The following is a 16,939-nucleotide window of genomic DNA, read 5'->3' on the forward strand; positions in this document are numbered from 1 at the left end:
CCTAATCAGCTTCAGTTTAAGATTTTGGTCCTAAGCTTCAAAGCAATTCATGGATCAAACTCCAGCGAGTTCAAGACCATGTTTTGATATATGAACCACTGCAACAGCTGCATTCCTCTGGGACAATGTAGATCATAAAACCCAGGACAAAGGACATGAGAGCTAGGGACAAAGCATTCTCTGTCAAGGGGATCCTAGTTTTGAACGAACTTCCAGTGGAGATTAGGCAAATCCAGAGTCTGACAGACTTTGGGAAATGCTGCAAAACCCATCCTCTTCAAAAAGGCCTTTTCCATGTGAGAACGACGCTAAAGTGCTGAAACTCCTTTGTGTCCAATAAACCCGAACCAACCTAAAAGCCCCCTATACCAAAAGTCAATCTAAAAATAAATCAATAAAATCTAAAAAAATTAAAATCCAAATCCTCCCCAATCAGAGTGTATACCCTGAAAAGGGAGAGCCAGAGACTTCATGAAATCAACTATGAACTTGGTTGTTGCTATGGATGTTACATGGAAGGCATTCAGATCCTACAGTGATAGGAGGCAGTGTAAAATCCTCTGATCGGCAGAGACCCATTTCCATCCCCCTACCACACACAGCCAAAGCTCACAGTAGAAAACACAACATAAAATTAATCTTCAGTTCTTTTTGACAGTGATTCGTTCCGAGGATGGTTTATTTGTCATGCCCTCCAAGTGGCTTGGCCCACAGTCTCCTTCCCCTAAGTGCCCCAGAAAAAGGAGAGCTTGTTACTGGTATCAGCTGCTGTGCTGCTGTTCTCTAGGTAGCCGCATTCACCAGCTGACACTTCTGGCTGCAAGCTGGGCTCCAGCTTGCCAACCGCCTGCTGCCAGGCACCATGCAGCAGTGTCAGGAGTATGCACTGTAAGCCAGTTAATACCCACTTATGAGGAAAGTGGGAGAGAGAGCCACAGCAAGGAGGGAGACAGAAAACAAAATATCAGTCATCTGGCTGTAGCGGAGTGACAAATTCCATGGCAAAAATGCTGAATTTTTTTGGCATCTTGGGAAAAATGCCACATTCCAGAGCCAGAGAATCTTGGAGTCCCTGGAGCCCTGATTGTGATAAATGAGGCTGGTCCCACCTCGTAGAGCTATTGCTTCAGTCTCTCTACAAATGAAGGCAGACATCTATCTGCAGATTGTACTGGGCACCTCTTCAAGATTTTTCTCCACAGTTATATGGACTAGAAACTTCTAAAATAAAAGCTGAGATTCTGGAGCACAGTTCTGCCAAAGGGGTGACTATACAGAATATCGGCTGCAATCTCTCTGTTCATTTTCTTTCCTCTTTTATTGCTTTCCCTTTTTCCCTCCCATGGTGGCTTCTGCTCCTGATGGCATTCCCCAGTCTCTCCAGAAGGCCACGTGGTCTCTAGTAATCTCATGGCTGAGCTGAGGGCCATGAGAGCAGAGAAGAGAAGCTTGGGCCATCGGGCTGCTGGCAGAGCCTGCAGCTTTTTGTATGCAGGCTGTTCCTGTGAACAGCTACAGTAGGGCACTCCAAGGGCAGCATAGTATGGCCTTCAAGGAGCAACCTGCAGTGGGGGAGAACATTTGCAGTGGTGTTGGGGGTTATGCAACCTACTCCACCCCCACTACTCTGCTGTGTCCCGTGTGTCTCTGGCAGCCCCCCTATCCCCCATTCTGGATAACACTCGGATAAGACACTAAGGCTTTGTCTACACTGGAACCTGAATGACAAATTTTGTCATTCGGGAGCGTGAAAAAACCACACTCCCCGAATGACACAAGTTTTGCCGATGAAAAGTGCCGGTGTGAACAGCACTTTGACAAAGCTACTGCCGCTCATTGGGGGTGGATGATTTTGCCAGCAGGAGACCTCTCTCCTGCCATCAAACCGCAGCTACACTGTGTGCCTTTTAGTGGCACAGCTGTAGTGGCACAGATGTGTTGCCAAAAGGTGCATAGTGTAGACATAGTCTTAGTGAAAATAGAATTAAGTTGTTAGTTTCCTTTGCCCTCTTTGTGCAGGTTCAGAAGGCCTTTTCATCCTGAGAGCCATTAGGAAATGGGCTTTACGCATCTCAAAGCATCTGCATTTGTGGGGTTTTTTGTATGGTTGTATTGAAATGTGCTGCTCTTGTTGTCACAGAGCTGCCATGAAGGGGACTGCCCGTTCATGTTGATTGAGTGCCTGGCATGTAAGGGAATGATCAAACTGAATGAAAAGGAGCGCCATTCGGAGCGGGAATGCCCCGAGAGAAGCCTCAACTGCAAATACTGCAAATCGCTTTTCTACTTTCCAGACATTAAGGTATGAGAGTCCCAGCATAAGCACACTTCAGGTATCCTTACCTTGAGACCCATCTAGACAAGCACCCTGAGGCAAGTGAGCAAGTGTGAGGACTCTCCATTAGAGGTAGATCATTGTATTAGCACTTCTTGAGAGAAGCAAGGATCTGTCTAGTCTGAAATTTATGGTCCTGTTTTAACTAGCTGCTAGGGTAAATCACAATCATTTGTGTCCTGAACAAATGTTCATAAAGTGTCTAGATTGGCACTTCCAAGGGTCTTAGTTATCCTGAGTGACTTGGCAATCAGTTAAGCTAAAAGAAGACCACAAACTCCAGTGTAGAGATCCTCGAAGTGGCTTGTACAATGGAGCAATCACTGGGCTGTTTCACTGTCGCTTTTAGGGAAAGGAAGTTATTTGCAAACTAATGAATACTTCAAGCTTTACTTGAATGAGAGAAGCTAGATGTTGCTTTGCAAGATGCTAACTTTACCCAGGATTGTCATTGTACTGTTGGTTCAGTTGCATTCTTAGGGTCTGATATGAAACCACGATGTGTGCCATTTTGCCACTGACTGATTGGAATTCGATAGCTGCAAGATCAGCCCCTTAGTGTTTAAGCAAGACTAAAGCCTTTCCACTCCCCTCTGTTCTCTTGGGTTTTTCCAATCTGCTTGCAGGGCGATAATGTAATGGGAAAGGAGACTTTGTTGTTATACAGCCCACTCTGAGAGTAATGGCAAGCTGCCTAAAAGTGATGGAGATGAAACCTTGAACATTCAAGTTAAAAAGAGAGATTTGCCCTTGTGGCAGCATACCTTGCCAGCTGGCGGGGGCTGTAAATGATTGCTCCATCCCGGTGGGGTTAGATTGTAATGCATCATTCTTGAATGATATCCCTCTGCCTCATTGGCCCAAGGGTGGGGTGGCTTCCTTTTATAGGAAGTAAAAAAATAGCTTTGCTTTGAACAGCTTTCCATGGTACCTGTGCTGCAAGCGGAGAAGGATATGGTGCAGGGAAAACCAGTGGAGAATCCAGAAAAAAATTCAGATATTTGTATGGAATTTTTTTGAAATGTGCCTGTTAAAGCTAATATTTGTAGATGTCTTAGAGAGATACAGCACAGTGCAGTTTCATTTACACCATAACAGCAGATTTGTGCTCAATCAGTACTTCCCTTCCTGCTGGCATGAACAGAGTGTATCTCTCAGATAGACTCTACTGAACATGCACTATCTGCGGCTGCTACTTAGAACATAAATGTTCTTTCCTTCATGGAAGATAAATGCTGTGCAGCAGTCTTAGACTGGTTGGGAGCTGGGTGGGGATTGAATGAGAGGGCTAGGAAAGGAGAGTGGCTGGAGGGAAGAGGGGTAGAAATGAGACCTGTTTGTAAATGGCAGACTTGAGGGAGTCTACAGCTCCACCTCGTCAGATCATCTATTGTATATGCTATCCTTTTTGAAATAGTTGCATTTGTGGTCAAACCTTCCTCCCTTTACTGAAGTGAAGTGGTGCTGTTATCAAGATTTTATGGGATAAGGAAGGGAATGAAGAAATTGTCTGGAGCCCTCTTAGGATAGGAGCAATTGCTGGGTAGGGAGGGAATCAACCCCTCTGTTTTGAGTGGTTTGAAGTCACACACCCCACACCAACTTTTACAGAATTCTACTAATCCTTGGTATTGACGTACACAGTTAATCCAGCCTGTTTGAACTGTCAGTAGATTGTAGCATTCACATCTCCAAAGACATTGCAGCTGCTCTCTTGGCTCAAATACTGTTCTTTTAATCTATGGAAGGAAAAGAGTAATTAGTAAAACATTAATATGAGTTAGCAAATGGATTTCTCTTTTCCGTTTCTGATGTGGTGGTAGAAATGTAGCTAGTGGTTTAAAAAACAAAACAAGTCTTTAAGAGGTATGAGTTTTGTACAGTATGAACATGACCTGCAAGGTTCCCAAATAGTTCAGATTTTAGACAACAGAAAGAACTGTGTATTAATAAAAGGAAGTTCATTAAAATGAATGAGTTTCTAGTACTAAGTGAACAATTCTATATATTTAATCTGTTTTAATCTGACTTGCAATATACGTATAGGCAATAGAACTCCAGTAGAATATCAGAAAGATGGCATAACCTATCTGGCACATAAGAAGAGTACTAAAACACGTTGTCTAAATTTCCCTTTTGGGTAGGAGATTTTAACTTACACAAGATCGAGTGATTAGACATTTTGCTTATCACAGAACTAATGTAGGAAGAGAGGGTTTCAGCACTACAGGAAAGATATGAAAAGATGAGAGGATGTTTAGAGTTCCCATCTTAATTTTTACTTTTATCTGTTGAGGGGTCAAAAAATCAGGTTTCTAGGGTCATTTTTGTGTATTCTCTTTTCCGTCCTAAAACAAAGTTCTTACTGCAGAACAAATGTAGGGTTTTAAAAAAATTTTATCTTTAAAATATGATTGTCTGTCTGGTTGGTTGAGAAGCACTTGCTTGGTGAACTGATCTGGACATGGGAGGCAACATTGGAAAGCTCATGATCTGTAGCTGTCAAGTGTGGCTTTGGGGTTTTAATTCAGCCAACTGATGTCCGTTAGGATTGGCAGATCATGGAAACTTCTTATCAGGAGGGTGGTTTTTTTCACATAAATCTCCTGAACATGTGAGTTCCAGGCAAAGCTACAACTGTAGTTTCCTCTTGATTATGTTATTCCATCAAAGTAGTAGAAGAAGTAATCAAAGAAGTAATTTGATTTTTCTCACAATTAGTATGAGCTGAAACTAACACTCTTAAATCAATGCTGAGTACTTGGAAAGGCACAAAGGCACTCAAACACCATAACAGCCTGGAAACTGCAATGTAGAAACATGACTTGACATAAAGAAACACCACGATTAGGCCAGGATTTGATTTATGTGCTGTCACATGACAGGCCTTTTGCTAGTAAAATGTATTCGTAATAAAGTATTGGGTTCATTGAGTTGCATTCTTCACAGTGGCCTTATCAAAGCTGTTTTAGGTGTACAAATGGCCCCTTGTCACTTCTTTTACAGGCTCACGATGAGATCTGCCCTAAATTTCCACTGAGTTGTGAGGGCTGTGGGAAAAAGAAGATTCCAAGAGAGAAGGTATTTGAACATTCTTGTTTCATAGCACACGCTGCATGTGGTTTGAGTTCTGACAGAATGTGACTTGAATTCTGTGAGCATAGAAGAGGGACCCTTGAGCTAGCTCATGAGAGTGTTCAGTCTGTATTGAGGAGTGAAGGAAAACAATTGAACACATTTAATTTTGAGAGGCAGCTGCCATTCACACCCAGTTACAATTTTCCATAAGGCTCTTAGCACTGGTGTTATCTCAATTTGTGATGCACTATAATTACTTGATGTTTTTTCATGAGTAGTGAGTAACTCCACCTAAATCAGACTCTGATTAATGCTGTATTTGGGTGCTAACCACAATGACCAGAGAGACTCTTTCATCCTTGCATAGTGGGTAACTTATCTTAGGTAAACATCTTTTATTGGACCAACTTCTGTTGGAGAGAGAGACAAGCTTTCAAGCTTACACAGAGTTCAGAACTTGTCTCTCTCACCAAGAGAAGTTGGCCTGATAAAAGATATTAGCTCACCCATCTTGTCTCTCTAATATCCTAGGACCAACATGGCCACAGCAACACGTATCCTAGATGATAGAGTTACGTTAACTGCTGTAGTTAGTAGGGAAGGAACACCGCTATTCCACTAAATGAAAGACCTACAACCCTTCAGACCTAGCATTGGACTCCACAGCGATTGCCCAAGGAGTGACTCTTGGGACAAGTGATGAGGCACTGAAGTTCTAAAACCTTGATTGTGAGTCACTTTGGAAAAGTGAACTCCTCGGTCACTCTCCCATCTAATAACTGAAAGCTGCCTTGAGGCAGCTGAAATGGATGGGCTTCCCACTGGGAACAGGAGAGAGTCTGAAAAGTTGGGTAAAGAAGGTTTCAAAGTGGACACTAGTAGAGGCCTCAACACCTATAGCAGGGGAGGGCAAACTTTTTGGTCCGAGGGCCACATTGGGGTTGCGAAATGGTATAGAGGGCCGGGTAGGGAAGGCTGTACCTCCGCAAACACCCTGGCCCCCGTCCCCTATCTACTGCCTCCCAGTTCCTGCCCCCTGACTGCCCCCCTCAGAACCCTGACCCATCCAACCCCCCCGCCCCACTCCTTGTCCCCTGACCAGCCCCCTCCCCCCCTGGAACCCCCTGCCCCTAACCACCCCACCCCCTATTCAACCCCCCCTGCTCCCTGTCCCCTGACTGCCCTAACCCCTATCCACACCCCTGACCCATCCAACCCCCCCTTGTCCTCTGACCGCCCTCTCCCAGGACCCCCATCCCTAACTGCCCCCCCAAGACTCCACCCCCTATCCAACCCCCCGCTCCCTGTCCCGCCCCCCTCTGGGACCCCCTGACCTTCCGGGACCTCAACCCCTATCCAACCCCCCCGCCTTCTCCTGACTGCCATCCCCCGAACCTCCGTCCCATCCAACTGCCCCCTGACTACCCCCTGAGACCTCCTGCCCCTTATCCAACCCCCTCTTCCCCTGCCCCCTTACCGTGCCTCTCAGAGCGGCAGGACAGGTTTATTGGAAAGCCTGGGAGGTGGGCGGGTGCAAGCCACGCTGTCCGCGTGGCTGCGAGGGAGGGGGGAGTGCGGGGGAGTGGCCGGGGTCTAGCCTCCCCGGCTGGGAGCTCAGGGGCCAGGCAGGACAGTCCCACAGGCCAGATGTGGCCTGTGGGCTGTAGTTTGCCCACCTCTATCCTATAGCCCTGGCATTGTGATCATTGGACGCCAGTCTGCCTGAGTCTGAAATCTGAAGCCATTACAGCTGACCCAGACTTGTACCAATATGGAGTGGGACCTTCAGTTGTTTAAAGTTCATTTCTCTTTCCTTTCTCTCCAAATTTTTTGTTGCTCCACAGTAGACATTGTCCCAGCGTAACCACGCTGCTGCGCATAACTCAGAGAATAACTTGAATCACGAAGGGTTTATCTACCTGGTACGTTAGTCTGCACTAGAGGGGTGTAAATTCTAGTGTGCACTAGCATGTTGCACACTAACTGGTCCACGTTGTCCCTGCTGTTGCACACTAAAAGTTCCCCCCGAGGTCAAAGTGTAATACCTAGGGAACTTTTAGTGTGCACCAGTAGGGTCCATACAGCCAGTTAGTGCACAATGCACCAGTGTGGACAAGCCCCCTAAGTGAGTGAGTCACCTGGGTGTGGGAGTATTTGTCAAATTAATCAAACGCCTTTTCATTTCCACATAGTGAAGCATGTGGCTGTGAATTGTCATCCGGTAAAGGTCCAGCATATCTAACTGGTAGAAGGAAGGTTTAAAAACAGGATGATGTGTGTCAGTGCTGTTCGGGCTCCCATGTGCGCTATGATTAGCACTAACAACTCCATGCTCCAGTGTAGCTGTTCGTGCTTCTCTCCAAAGCGTGTGCATGGTCCTGCAGGGCAGCTACCAAAAAGCCATTGCCGTGCTGAGAAGTAGCAGATTTTGCTGTGTTTGAGGTACAGTGTTTCCTGTCTCCACTGGTTCTGTGGATGAGGGGAAAGCAGTGGACATGTTGTTCCTTGACTTTAGCAAAGCTTTTGACACGGTCTCCCACAGTATTCTTGCCAGCAAGTTAAAGAAGTATGGGCTGGATGAATGGACAATAAGGTGGATAGAAAGCTGGCTAAATTGTCGGGCTCAACGGGTAGTGATCAATGGCTCCATGTCTAGTTGGCAGCCGGTATCAAGTGGAGCGACCCAAGGGTCAGTCCTGGGGCCGGTTTTGTTCAATATCTTCATAAATGATCTGGAGGATGGTGTGGATTGCACTCTCAGCAAATTTGCGGATGATACTAAACTGGGAGGAGTGGTAGATACGCTGGAGGGTAGGGATAGGATACAGAGGGACCTAGACAAATTGGAGGATTGGGCCAAAAGAAATCTGATGAGGTTCAACAAGGACAAGTGCAGAGTCCTGCACTTAGGACAGAAGAATCCAATGCACAGCTACAGACTAGGGACCAAATGGCTCGGCAGCAGTTCTGCAGAAAAGGACCTAGGGGTTACAGTGGACAAGAAGTTGGATATGAGTCAACAGTGTGCCCTTGTTGCCAAGAAGGCCAATGGCATTTTGGGATGTATGAGTAGGGGCATTGCCAGCAGATCGAGGGACGTGATTGTTCCCCTCTATTCAACACTGGTGAGGCCTCATCTGGAGTACTGTGTCCAGTTTTGGGCCCCACACTATAAGAAGGATGTGGAAAAATTGGGAAGAGTCCAGCGGAGGGCAACAAAAATAATTAGGGGACTGGAACACATGACTTCTGAGGAGAGGCTGAGGGAACTGGGGATGTTTAGTCTACGGAAAAGAAGAATGGGGGGGGATTTGATAGCTGCTTTCAACTACCTGAAAGGGAGTTCTAAAGAGGATGGCTCTAGACTGTTCTCAGTGGTAGCAGATGACAGAACGAGGAGTAATGGTCTCAAATTGCAGTGGGGGAGGTTTAGGTTGGATATTAGGAAAAACTTTTTCACTAGGAGGGTGGTGAAACGCTGGAATGCGTTACCTAGGGAGGTGGTGGAATCTCCTTCCTTAGAAGTTTTTAAGGTCAGGCTTGACAAAGCCCTGGCTGGGATGATTTAATTGGTGGTTGGTCCTGCTTTGAGCAGGGGGTTGGACTAGATGACCTCCTGAGGTTCCTTCCAACCCTGATATTCTATGATTCTATGAAAGGATTAGTGGACCCTGAAAGAGGGCACCTGCTTGTGGCAAAGTGTTTGCAGTAGGGATTCAAACAAGAAATAACATGAGCATGCTCCTAGTTCTTAGGTCTTCTATGCTTAGCTGGAAATAAAAATATCAAGCTGTGATGTGATCTCAGCACACTGCCTTGGGAGCCATCATTGTATAAAGTCATGGATTTGATACAGTGCATCATCTCCAACAGCCCGCAGGCACAGTTACACCAAAGGAGTGAACTGGAAATATGCGGGGGAGAGGGGAAGCTTTGGGACTCCCATGGCTTCATGCAGTGCTTGCAAGAAGCAGCAGGACTGCTAAGGGTGGAATGTCACTCTTACTCTTGAAACCTTCTTGCATTTGTTGGCTTGTCTTTTTTATTTGCTCAATTACGTGATTGTGAAACCTGCACAAAGTTGGATGAATGTCCATCTGTCCAAAATGGCTGTTCCACCCCTGACAAAGTTTATGGGCTTGCCATATGGCATCACTTTGAAAGAGTGTGTCATTGGTCACACTAATCCCCATTGATCTGGCACATTTTGTATGTGCTCCTGGGAAGCCTTTTTTTTTTTTTTTTTAAAGGAGCTTCATTTCAGTTGCAAAGGAATGTTTGAGTTATGATGAGAGCTGCAATGAGGCCCCCACCTTTAGTAGGTGGCATCTTGTTTTAACTGGCCACTTCAAAGTAATCCCAGAGCTTCCTGTACAGCTTTGTTTGGCCAGATTCTAGGCTGCCATGTTTGTCTGTTCCCTTGGACAGTCACTGAAGACAGATCTCATTATGCAGGCGATGGTCAATTGTATCTTCACTAAGGAGCAAATGCAGAAGTGGCAAGTGGGATTATCCCTGCTCCCCCTGGGCCCTGCCAATCCCTGCATTGTGTCCTGTGCTGTTGGGGCACCTAAAGAGGAAGTGCCCGATCAATACCATTGGGTGAATCAACTCTCTGGCCCTTAAGCACTGTTGGATCAGCTTCATGGAACACAACTGTGTCATGATCAGTAAAGAAGGGTCAGTTATCCTCTAGTTCATCTTCACTTTTCTGTCTTGTCTTGGGTGTAGGGCGTGGAGTTACTTGGGGTGTGTAAAATGGAAGAATTAGGCTTATATTTGTCATGTTGTTTTTCCCTTTTCTGTAGTTTCAGGACCATGTGAAGACTTGTGGCAAATGTAAAGTGCCTTGCAGATTTCACGTTGTCGGCTGCACTGAGATGGTAAGGCCAGTTTCTTAATATTTGTCTAGGGCCTTGTCTTCACTGCAGTGTTAGTTTTTGGTATAACTTGAGTGTTGCCCCAGCTCATCTTGCATCCACACACACAGAGCTCTAGATGGAGTGAAGTGAAATGTAGCTGGCCTATGGTGGGGGTGGGGGGTTGAAATTTGAGTGCTGCTGATGCTCTAGCTAAGCAGTGGGAACGCAACTTATGTCTAAGATTTTCTGTCCAGTATCCAGAGCTGGATGTATCTAGAGAATTAATTGATTTGAAGTGATTGTTTCCTCAGTGCAGAAAAATTCCTCATAGCAGAATGCTAATATTCAGAGAAAGCAGGCGCTCCTGTTCCCTGGGAGCGTGGTTCAGGGATCTTCTTATAGACTGTTTTGTGGGGAAGTGTGTCCAGGCTTCTGAGCTTGGCCAATGAAGGCTAATAGTCACTCTTGTCTCTGGAGCCGGGTGTTGTGGGGAATGGAAGAGAAGCCGTTCAGTAAGCTCTCCCGGGCGGTGAATAGCAAACTCCCTGTGCTTAAAGTCAGACTGCCGCTCCTGGATACCAAACCACGGTGATAATCTACCTTTAAAGACTGTGAGGCTCTGCCCAATGAGGCTTATCTCCCTGGGAATAGGACACATTTTTCATTCTGGGCCCTAACCTGCAAGCAGTTTGCACACGACCCTCCTGTTGACCCTACACAATTGCAAATAATTTCAGCCTGTCTGTAACTCACTAGATCCAAGACCAGGCAGCCCAGCAGCCTTTAGGAGCTGAAAGTACAAATCAGCCTGAGTGCAATAAAGAAACCTTCCTGGATCAGGACCAGGATTGGTTTATTAGATCCTTTTGGTGTTGGAGCCAGAACCCAGAGGAATGCTTTTGGCATCTGCCTGCAGCAATTTAGCTGAGTGGTACTTTCAGCTATGCAGTAGCATGCCATAGCACACTGCTGCAGGCAAGTGCCAAAGGAGGTTGGTAATGCCTGAGGAGTAAGCCATGCTCGGGTGCGTGTGTGTGGGAGGGATGGGGCAGTCTTTCGTAGTGTGGACTCTTCAGACAGTGAGAATTTGGAGAGTAGTAAACACCTCCATTCAGAACATGCCAAAGAGTAGGTCTTAGACGGTTTTCATGTAATTCCTGAGTAGCTGGGAGGATGGTGTTATTACAGATGTGATTTTATAAATAAATGACTCCTGATTCTGTGTGATGGCTGAGCTTATGGGTAAAGCACAGGACAGGGTATCAGCCGACATGGGTTCTCACTTTGGCAAATCACTTTCTCTCTTTGCAGTTTGGGGATAATAATAGTAATACATCCCGTCCCAGAGGTTTCGAGAGGGTTCATTCACTACTGTTTGTAAAGTGCTTCTGAGGGATCCTTGGACTGAAGGTGCTATAGAAGGGGGGCAAAGCTTTATCATATCTACAGTGGGGTGAATGTTCAACATCTGTCATTGTGTAAGATTAGAATTTTCCTTTTAAAAAAAAAAAACCTGCTTGCTGTTGAACAACAAGTTTGTAACTGTGTCTTTCGTTGCATTACCCTTTGCTTATGTTAGTTACAGTTGTAAATCGGAGGGGATGAATCGGTCCTGTGGATCTCGTGCCATAGTGGGAAGCTAACTTGCTGCAAATGGGAATGAGTATTTCTTTTTCTGCAGGTGGAAAATGAAAAGCTGCTGGAGCACGAAAGCAAATGTGTGGGGGAGCATCTGTATATGTTGCTGGGCTTTGTGCTCCGCCTCAAGGCTGAGTCTGGAGACTTAAAGCACCACCCAACCCGTGGGTCAATGCAGGACAACTCCATGCTCTTAACAACCAATTCGCTGTGCTCTGAATCAGAGCTCTCTGAGTCCTTGGAGCTGCAGGGGAGGTGCGAGGCCCTAGAGAGGAAGACGATCACATTTGAAAATATTGTGTGTGTGCTGAATCGGGAAGTGGAAAGGGTGTCTCTGACAGTGGAGGCGTATAGTCGGCAACATCGGCTGGATCAGGAGAAAATTGAAATGCTCAGTAACAAGGTCTGTAACCTCTGGCTTTGGGCTTCTGATTCTTTGTGTTCTATGAACATCTTTCAAATCAATTGTCCCAGTAATTAAAGTTTTTAGCTTTAGTGCAAATGTAATGTGTGCAGGGGTCTGTGATATGACCTCACGGCTATCAGGAGCCAAGCTATGAGTATATTTGAGATGTTCTGAGAAAAAGCTCTCTGGACACGTACTCCTGTGAGGTATACAGAGGAGGCAGCATTTCAGCTTTCTGGATGTTGAAAGATCCCTCCTGTATTTGTAATGACCCCTGAGCCTGGTCAGCTCCTCACCCTTATAGTGGGAGAACCTCAATTTCTGCAGTCTTACCTGCATCCTCAGCTTGTCTACTCTAGAAAGGTTTTCTGCTTGAAACGTTCCAGCGTAGTTAAAGCAGCAAACCTCCCCCTGCCCCACACTAGTGTGGAAGCAGTTATACTGTCAAAGCTTATTCTGCTTTGGGAACCAAAATAAGCTAATAAGGCATCTTTATACTGGTGTACATGTGTCCACACTAGAAGTTATACTGGTATAACTATATTGGTAAAAATTCACATCTCCAACTGACATAGTTACACAAGTTTTGAGTGTAGACTAAGTCTTAGACTTTTTCAGGGTGTCCATCACCCTAGTATCTAGATCAGTGGTTCCCAAACTGGGGTTCGCAGAACATTACGGGTGGTTCACCAGAAAAATTTCACTCATGGCGGCCAGAGGACCCCGGGCATTGGAGGCAGCAGGTGGGACCCAGTTGCAGGGCAGACAGCCTGAGCCCCAGGGAGAGCAGGGCAAGGCAGTTGGGGCTGGCAGCCTGAGCCCTGCCCCCGTGAGCGGGGGAGCCGGCAGCCCAAACCCCAGCACTGCGCTTGGGGCTGCAGCCCGAGCCCTAGGAAGAGCAGGGCCAGGCAGTTGGGGCTGACAGCCTGAGCCCTGGTGGTCAGCAGGACCTGCTACCTGAGCTCAGTGGAGCTCAGTTGACCAGGGCGGTCAACGGGGTCCAGCAGCAGGAGCCCCACAGAGTGCGGAGGACATTTAAATTTAAATCCCTGGAAATATTCATTTTTAGGAGGGGGTTCACGAGATTTCACAATTTAGTGAAAGGGGTTCGCGGGCTGTTAAAGTGTAGGAACCACTGATCTAGATGCCATTTCAAAACCGCATACACATTAGAGCAGGAAAAGACCTGTTACGTAGGTCATCCTCCTACCAGTACAAAACTGATCCCTTACAGTATGCTCTGCAATCTTTGTCTGGCTCTAGGCCGTCTCATCCTTCATTGACCGGATTCTGCCATCACAGCTAGAAAGTGCCCTGCTCTGGCAGTGAAGAGAGGTGTTGGTTAACTGTTTGCTCAAGAGCAGCAGGGCAATCTCAAATTATTTTTAGTGAGTTCGCCAATAGTGGTGGATTTCTTCCCTCTCCTGGCCACCATCACATCTGGAGAACATTCCCCCCCAAAGATCAGGCCTGAATGAGGTTCACAGGATCCCTTGACTTTCCTGGGTCCCTTACCAACTTATATTTCTAAACAAGGTGCACTGTGTATTCCACTGATCAGGTCCGGCAGCTGGAAAGGAGCACTGGACTGAAAGATCTGGCCATGGCTGACATGGAGCAAAAGATCCGTGACATGGAAGCTTCCACCTATGATGGCGTTTTCATCTGGAAGATTTCAGACTTTGCCAGAAAACGTCAGGAGGCGATAGCTGGCCGCTGTCCTGCCATCTTCTCTCCAGGTTGTTACCTAGACATTAGCAAAATACTGTGAGGCTGTCCATGCTCCAGCTGTGCCCAGTCATTTGAGTAGTGTTGAAAGGGGCATGTGGCATGCAGAGATTGTTCCTCCCAAGTTCTTTCCCTCACCCCCAAGAATGCATTAGAGACTGATTTGTTACAGTGAGATAAGTGAAATTGCATTGCTATAAGATATCCCTTTTTCCTTGTACACAGAAGACTTTTCTTTCCCATCAGGAAATATAGCCCTCTTAGGCCCGGAAATAGTCCGGCAATAATAGCCCTTTTTACACAGCACAACCAAAATTAGGGCCATCAGGGAGCTGGTAAGCAAGGGAAGGAATCGAGGTACCTAGAGCATAACATGACAATATACAGTGTGTCCAAAGACTAAACTGTGTTACTGCACAGGGATTGAGAAACATGCATATCTCCAGCGAGGCTTGCGCAGCTGCCTGCTCTTCAGATAGTCAGCATGCTCACCCCAGCCATGCAGCATTCCAGGTCTTCTAAAGAGAGTCTGCAGATCACTACCCGTGTTGGTCTTGCTTGAGCTGTGAACTTGCTAAAGCAGCAGCATCCCAGCACTCCCGACCCCATCTCTTTGGAGGGGCTCAGTACTAAATGAGCCCCGGCGTTGCTAGTGCCCTAGCGAGGGTTATGGAATCTGTGTCTGTGCCGACAGGAACAGCTCTGTTTCTAAAGCAGCAGGACGATTCCTTTTTAAAGCAGCCAGTCCTTGGAATTGCACATAAGCCAGAGACAGACTAGTTTAAACAGACAATCTAAAGAACTGTTTTACATCACCAGTTGTGGTTATTTTTATATTGTATGGGGACTTTTTTATTCTCTATCAAAAACATTTTTGCCCCTTGGAAAATCCCTTTTCTCCAGTTTTTCAGTGGAACTGAAGCTTTCCCATAACTGTGTTTGATCTAGTAAGGCTTCCTCTTAAAAACAGTGATCAGCCTTGAAACCCCCTAGACTCCACGTTCTAGCAGGGTCAACTCTGCCCTTTGTATTTCCGAAGCAGACGCACTGAGTTCCACGCCATTTGGTGTGCGCCTTTGAGATGAGACCTGAACATCTTACATCCTGTCTGCTCTCTGGGCACTAAACTCATACAGCCCTGGAGGGGTCTGACCCAGTTTCCTTGGCCTAAATGTCTCCTCTCTCACCCCCACTTCCCTTCTTGTGTAACATGCTATATGCTGGCTGATGCCTGTACTCTTCCCCAGAAGTAGCTGCATTTTAGTAGGAAACACTTTGGAGGGAGATGCTCTATAAGATATTTCAGAGTAACAGCTGTGTTAGTCTGTATTCGCAAAAAGAAAAGGAGTACTTGTGGCATCTTAGAGACTTCACTTCATCGGATGCATACTGTGGAAAACACAGAAGATGTTCTTATACATACAACCCATGAAAAAATGGGTGTTTACCACTACAAAAGGTTTTCTCTCCCGCCACACTTTAGATAAGCTGTTACCAGCAAGAGAGTGCGGTGGGGGGAGAGAAAACCTTTTGTAGTGGTAAACACCCATTTTTTCATGGTTTGTATGTATAAGAACATCTTCTGTGTTTTCCACAGTATGCACCCGATGAAGTGAGCTGTAGTTCACAAAAGCTTATGCTCAAATAAATTGGTTAGTCTCTAAGGTGCCACAAGTACTCCTTTTCTTTTTATATAAGATATTAATTCGTACATCCTGTGTCACATCTTTATTAATGAGCCAGGATGATCTCACAGCTGTGGGAACAGTGTTTTTTTTTTAAATTGCTGCAACAAAGGGAGCATAGACATTTGTGGATCCTGTTACAAACAGGGTTTGGGTTTCTTTTTGTTCAAGCCCCAAGGCCCACAGAAAAGCAATGTGTTGTGCTTGGTTTGAAAGGGACTGGAAATGAAAGAGAGAGAGAGGTTTTTTCATGGAAAAACACTTGAGAAGAGAATGTTTATGGGGAAGGAAAAACTTACCTGCCAGGCCCTGAGTTCAAAGGTTTGTGTTTCCTGCATGTTACTTAGACCCACCACCAGGCAGGAAGCTGCAGTCCTGATGTTGCTTTAGCAATGCAGAAATGAGGCAGAGAAACAGAGGTTAGGATTGGTTAAAAATTGCCTTGTAGGTGCGTAGTTTTCCTTACTGAGCTAAATGGACACTTGGTGCAGATTTCTAGCATACATATCTCCGGTACTTTGCTGGTTGGTCTGTCTTCACCTGAGCTTGCCTCGTACTTTGCTCAGCTGTCCTTCCCCTTCTTCCCTCAGTTTGTTTTTGAATTATGAACATCTCAGTAATGCGTGGAGGCCCCAGCTGAGCTCAGGCCCCATTGTGCCGAGTACTGCACAGCTCCATAGTGGAAGTGACAGGCTTTGTCCCCAGGAGCTTACAGTCTGCACCGACAGACGGAGCAGTGGGGAACAGAGATGAAGTGACTTGTCAGTGCCAGAGCCAACAGTAGCAGCCAGCTCTCCTAAGTCCCAGCTCGGTGTCTGACCCACTGGACCACACTGCCCCTGTGCATCCCGTCAGAACAGTGCACCCAGTCCCTTAGAGACGGGCCTGATCGTATTACCCTCCATGTGCACACAAGCTACCCATTCCCCTCACATTCTGCCAGCGTTAGCACGCTGGTGTATCCACATTGGTGCATCGTTATGAACGGGCTGTTCCCTGCATGACTCCTTCAAAGGCACACTGTGCAATATAGCCGCAGCTACGCGCAGTGTGCTGTCCCCTTCCTTGTGGAAAAGGAGATGCATAGCTTAAAGAAAGAGGGAACAAAAGGCGGTGGCTGAATGTAAAACTACACCTCTGCACTGTTTTAAAGTAACTTGAGTGTTCCTGGCACGGTGGGGCTCAGTATCTGAGCCCCAGACTCCAG

General features: G+C 46.3%; 1 protein-coding gene across 4 annotated transcripts in view; it reads left to right on the forward strand.

Annotated features, from left to right (window-relative positions):
• The window catches only part of TRAF2 (TNF receptor associated factor 2), a 50,555-nt gene that overhangs the window by 22,769 nt on the left and 10,847 nt on the right, over positions 1 to 16,939 (forward strand). For 3 of the 4 annotated variants that reach the window (XM_073314136.2, XM_073314137.2, XM_073314135.2), the window contains exons 5-9: positions 2,141 to 2,302; positions 5,342 to 5,416; positions 10,222 to 10,296; positions 11,957 to 12,316; positions 13,881 to 14,058. In XM_073314136.2, the coding sequence (XP_073170237.1) occupies positions 2,141 to 2,302; positions 5,342 to 5,416; positions 10,222 to 10,296; positions 11,957 to 12,316; positions 13,881 to 14,058 (850 nt within the window). The remainder of the gene's footprint in view (positions 1 to 2,140; positions 2,303 to 5,341; positions 5,417 to 10,221; positions 10,297 to 11,956; positions 12,317 to 13,880; positions 14,059 to 16,939) is intronic. The other variant, XM_073314139.2, reaches the window with a different exon arrangement.

Source organism: Lepidochelys kempii, chromosome 16, assembly GCF_965140285.1.
Source record: "Lepidochelys kempii isolate rLepKem1 chromosome 16, rLepKem1.hap1, whole genome shotgun sequence".
Lineage (NCBI taxonomy): Eukaryota > Metazoa > Chordata > Testudines > Cheloniidae > Lepidochelys > Lepidochelys kempii.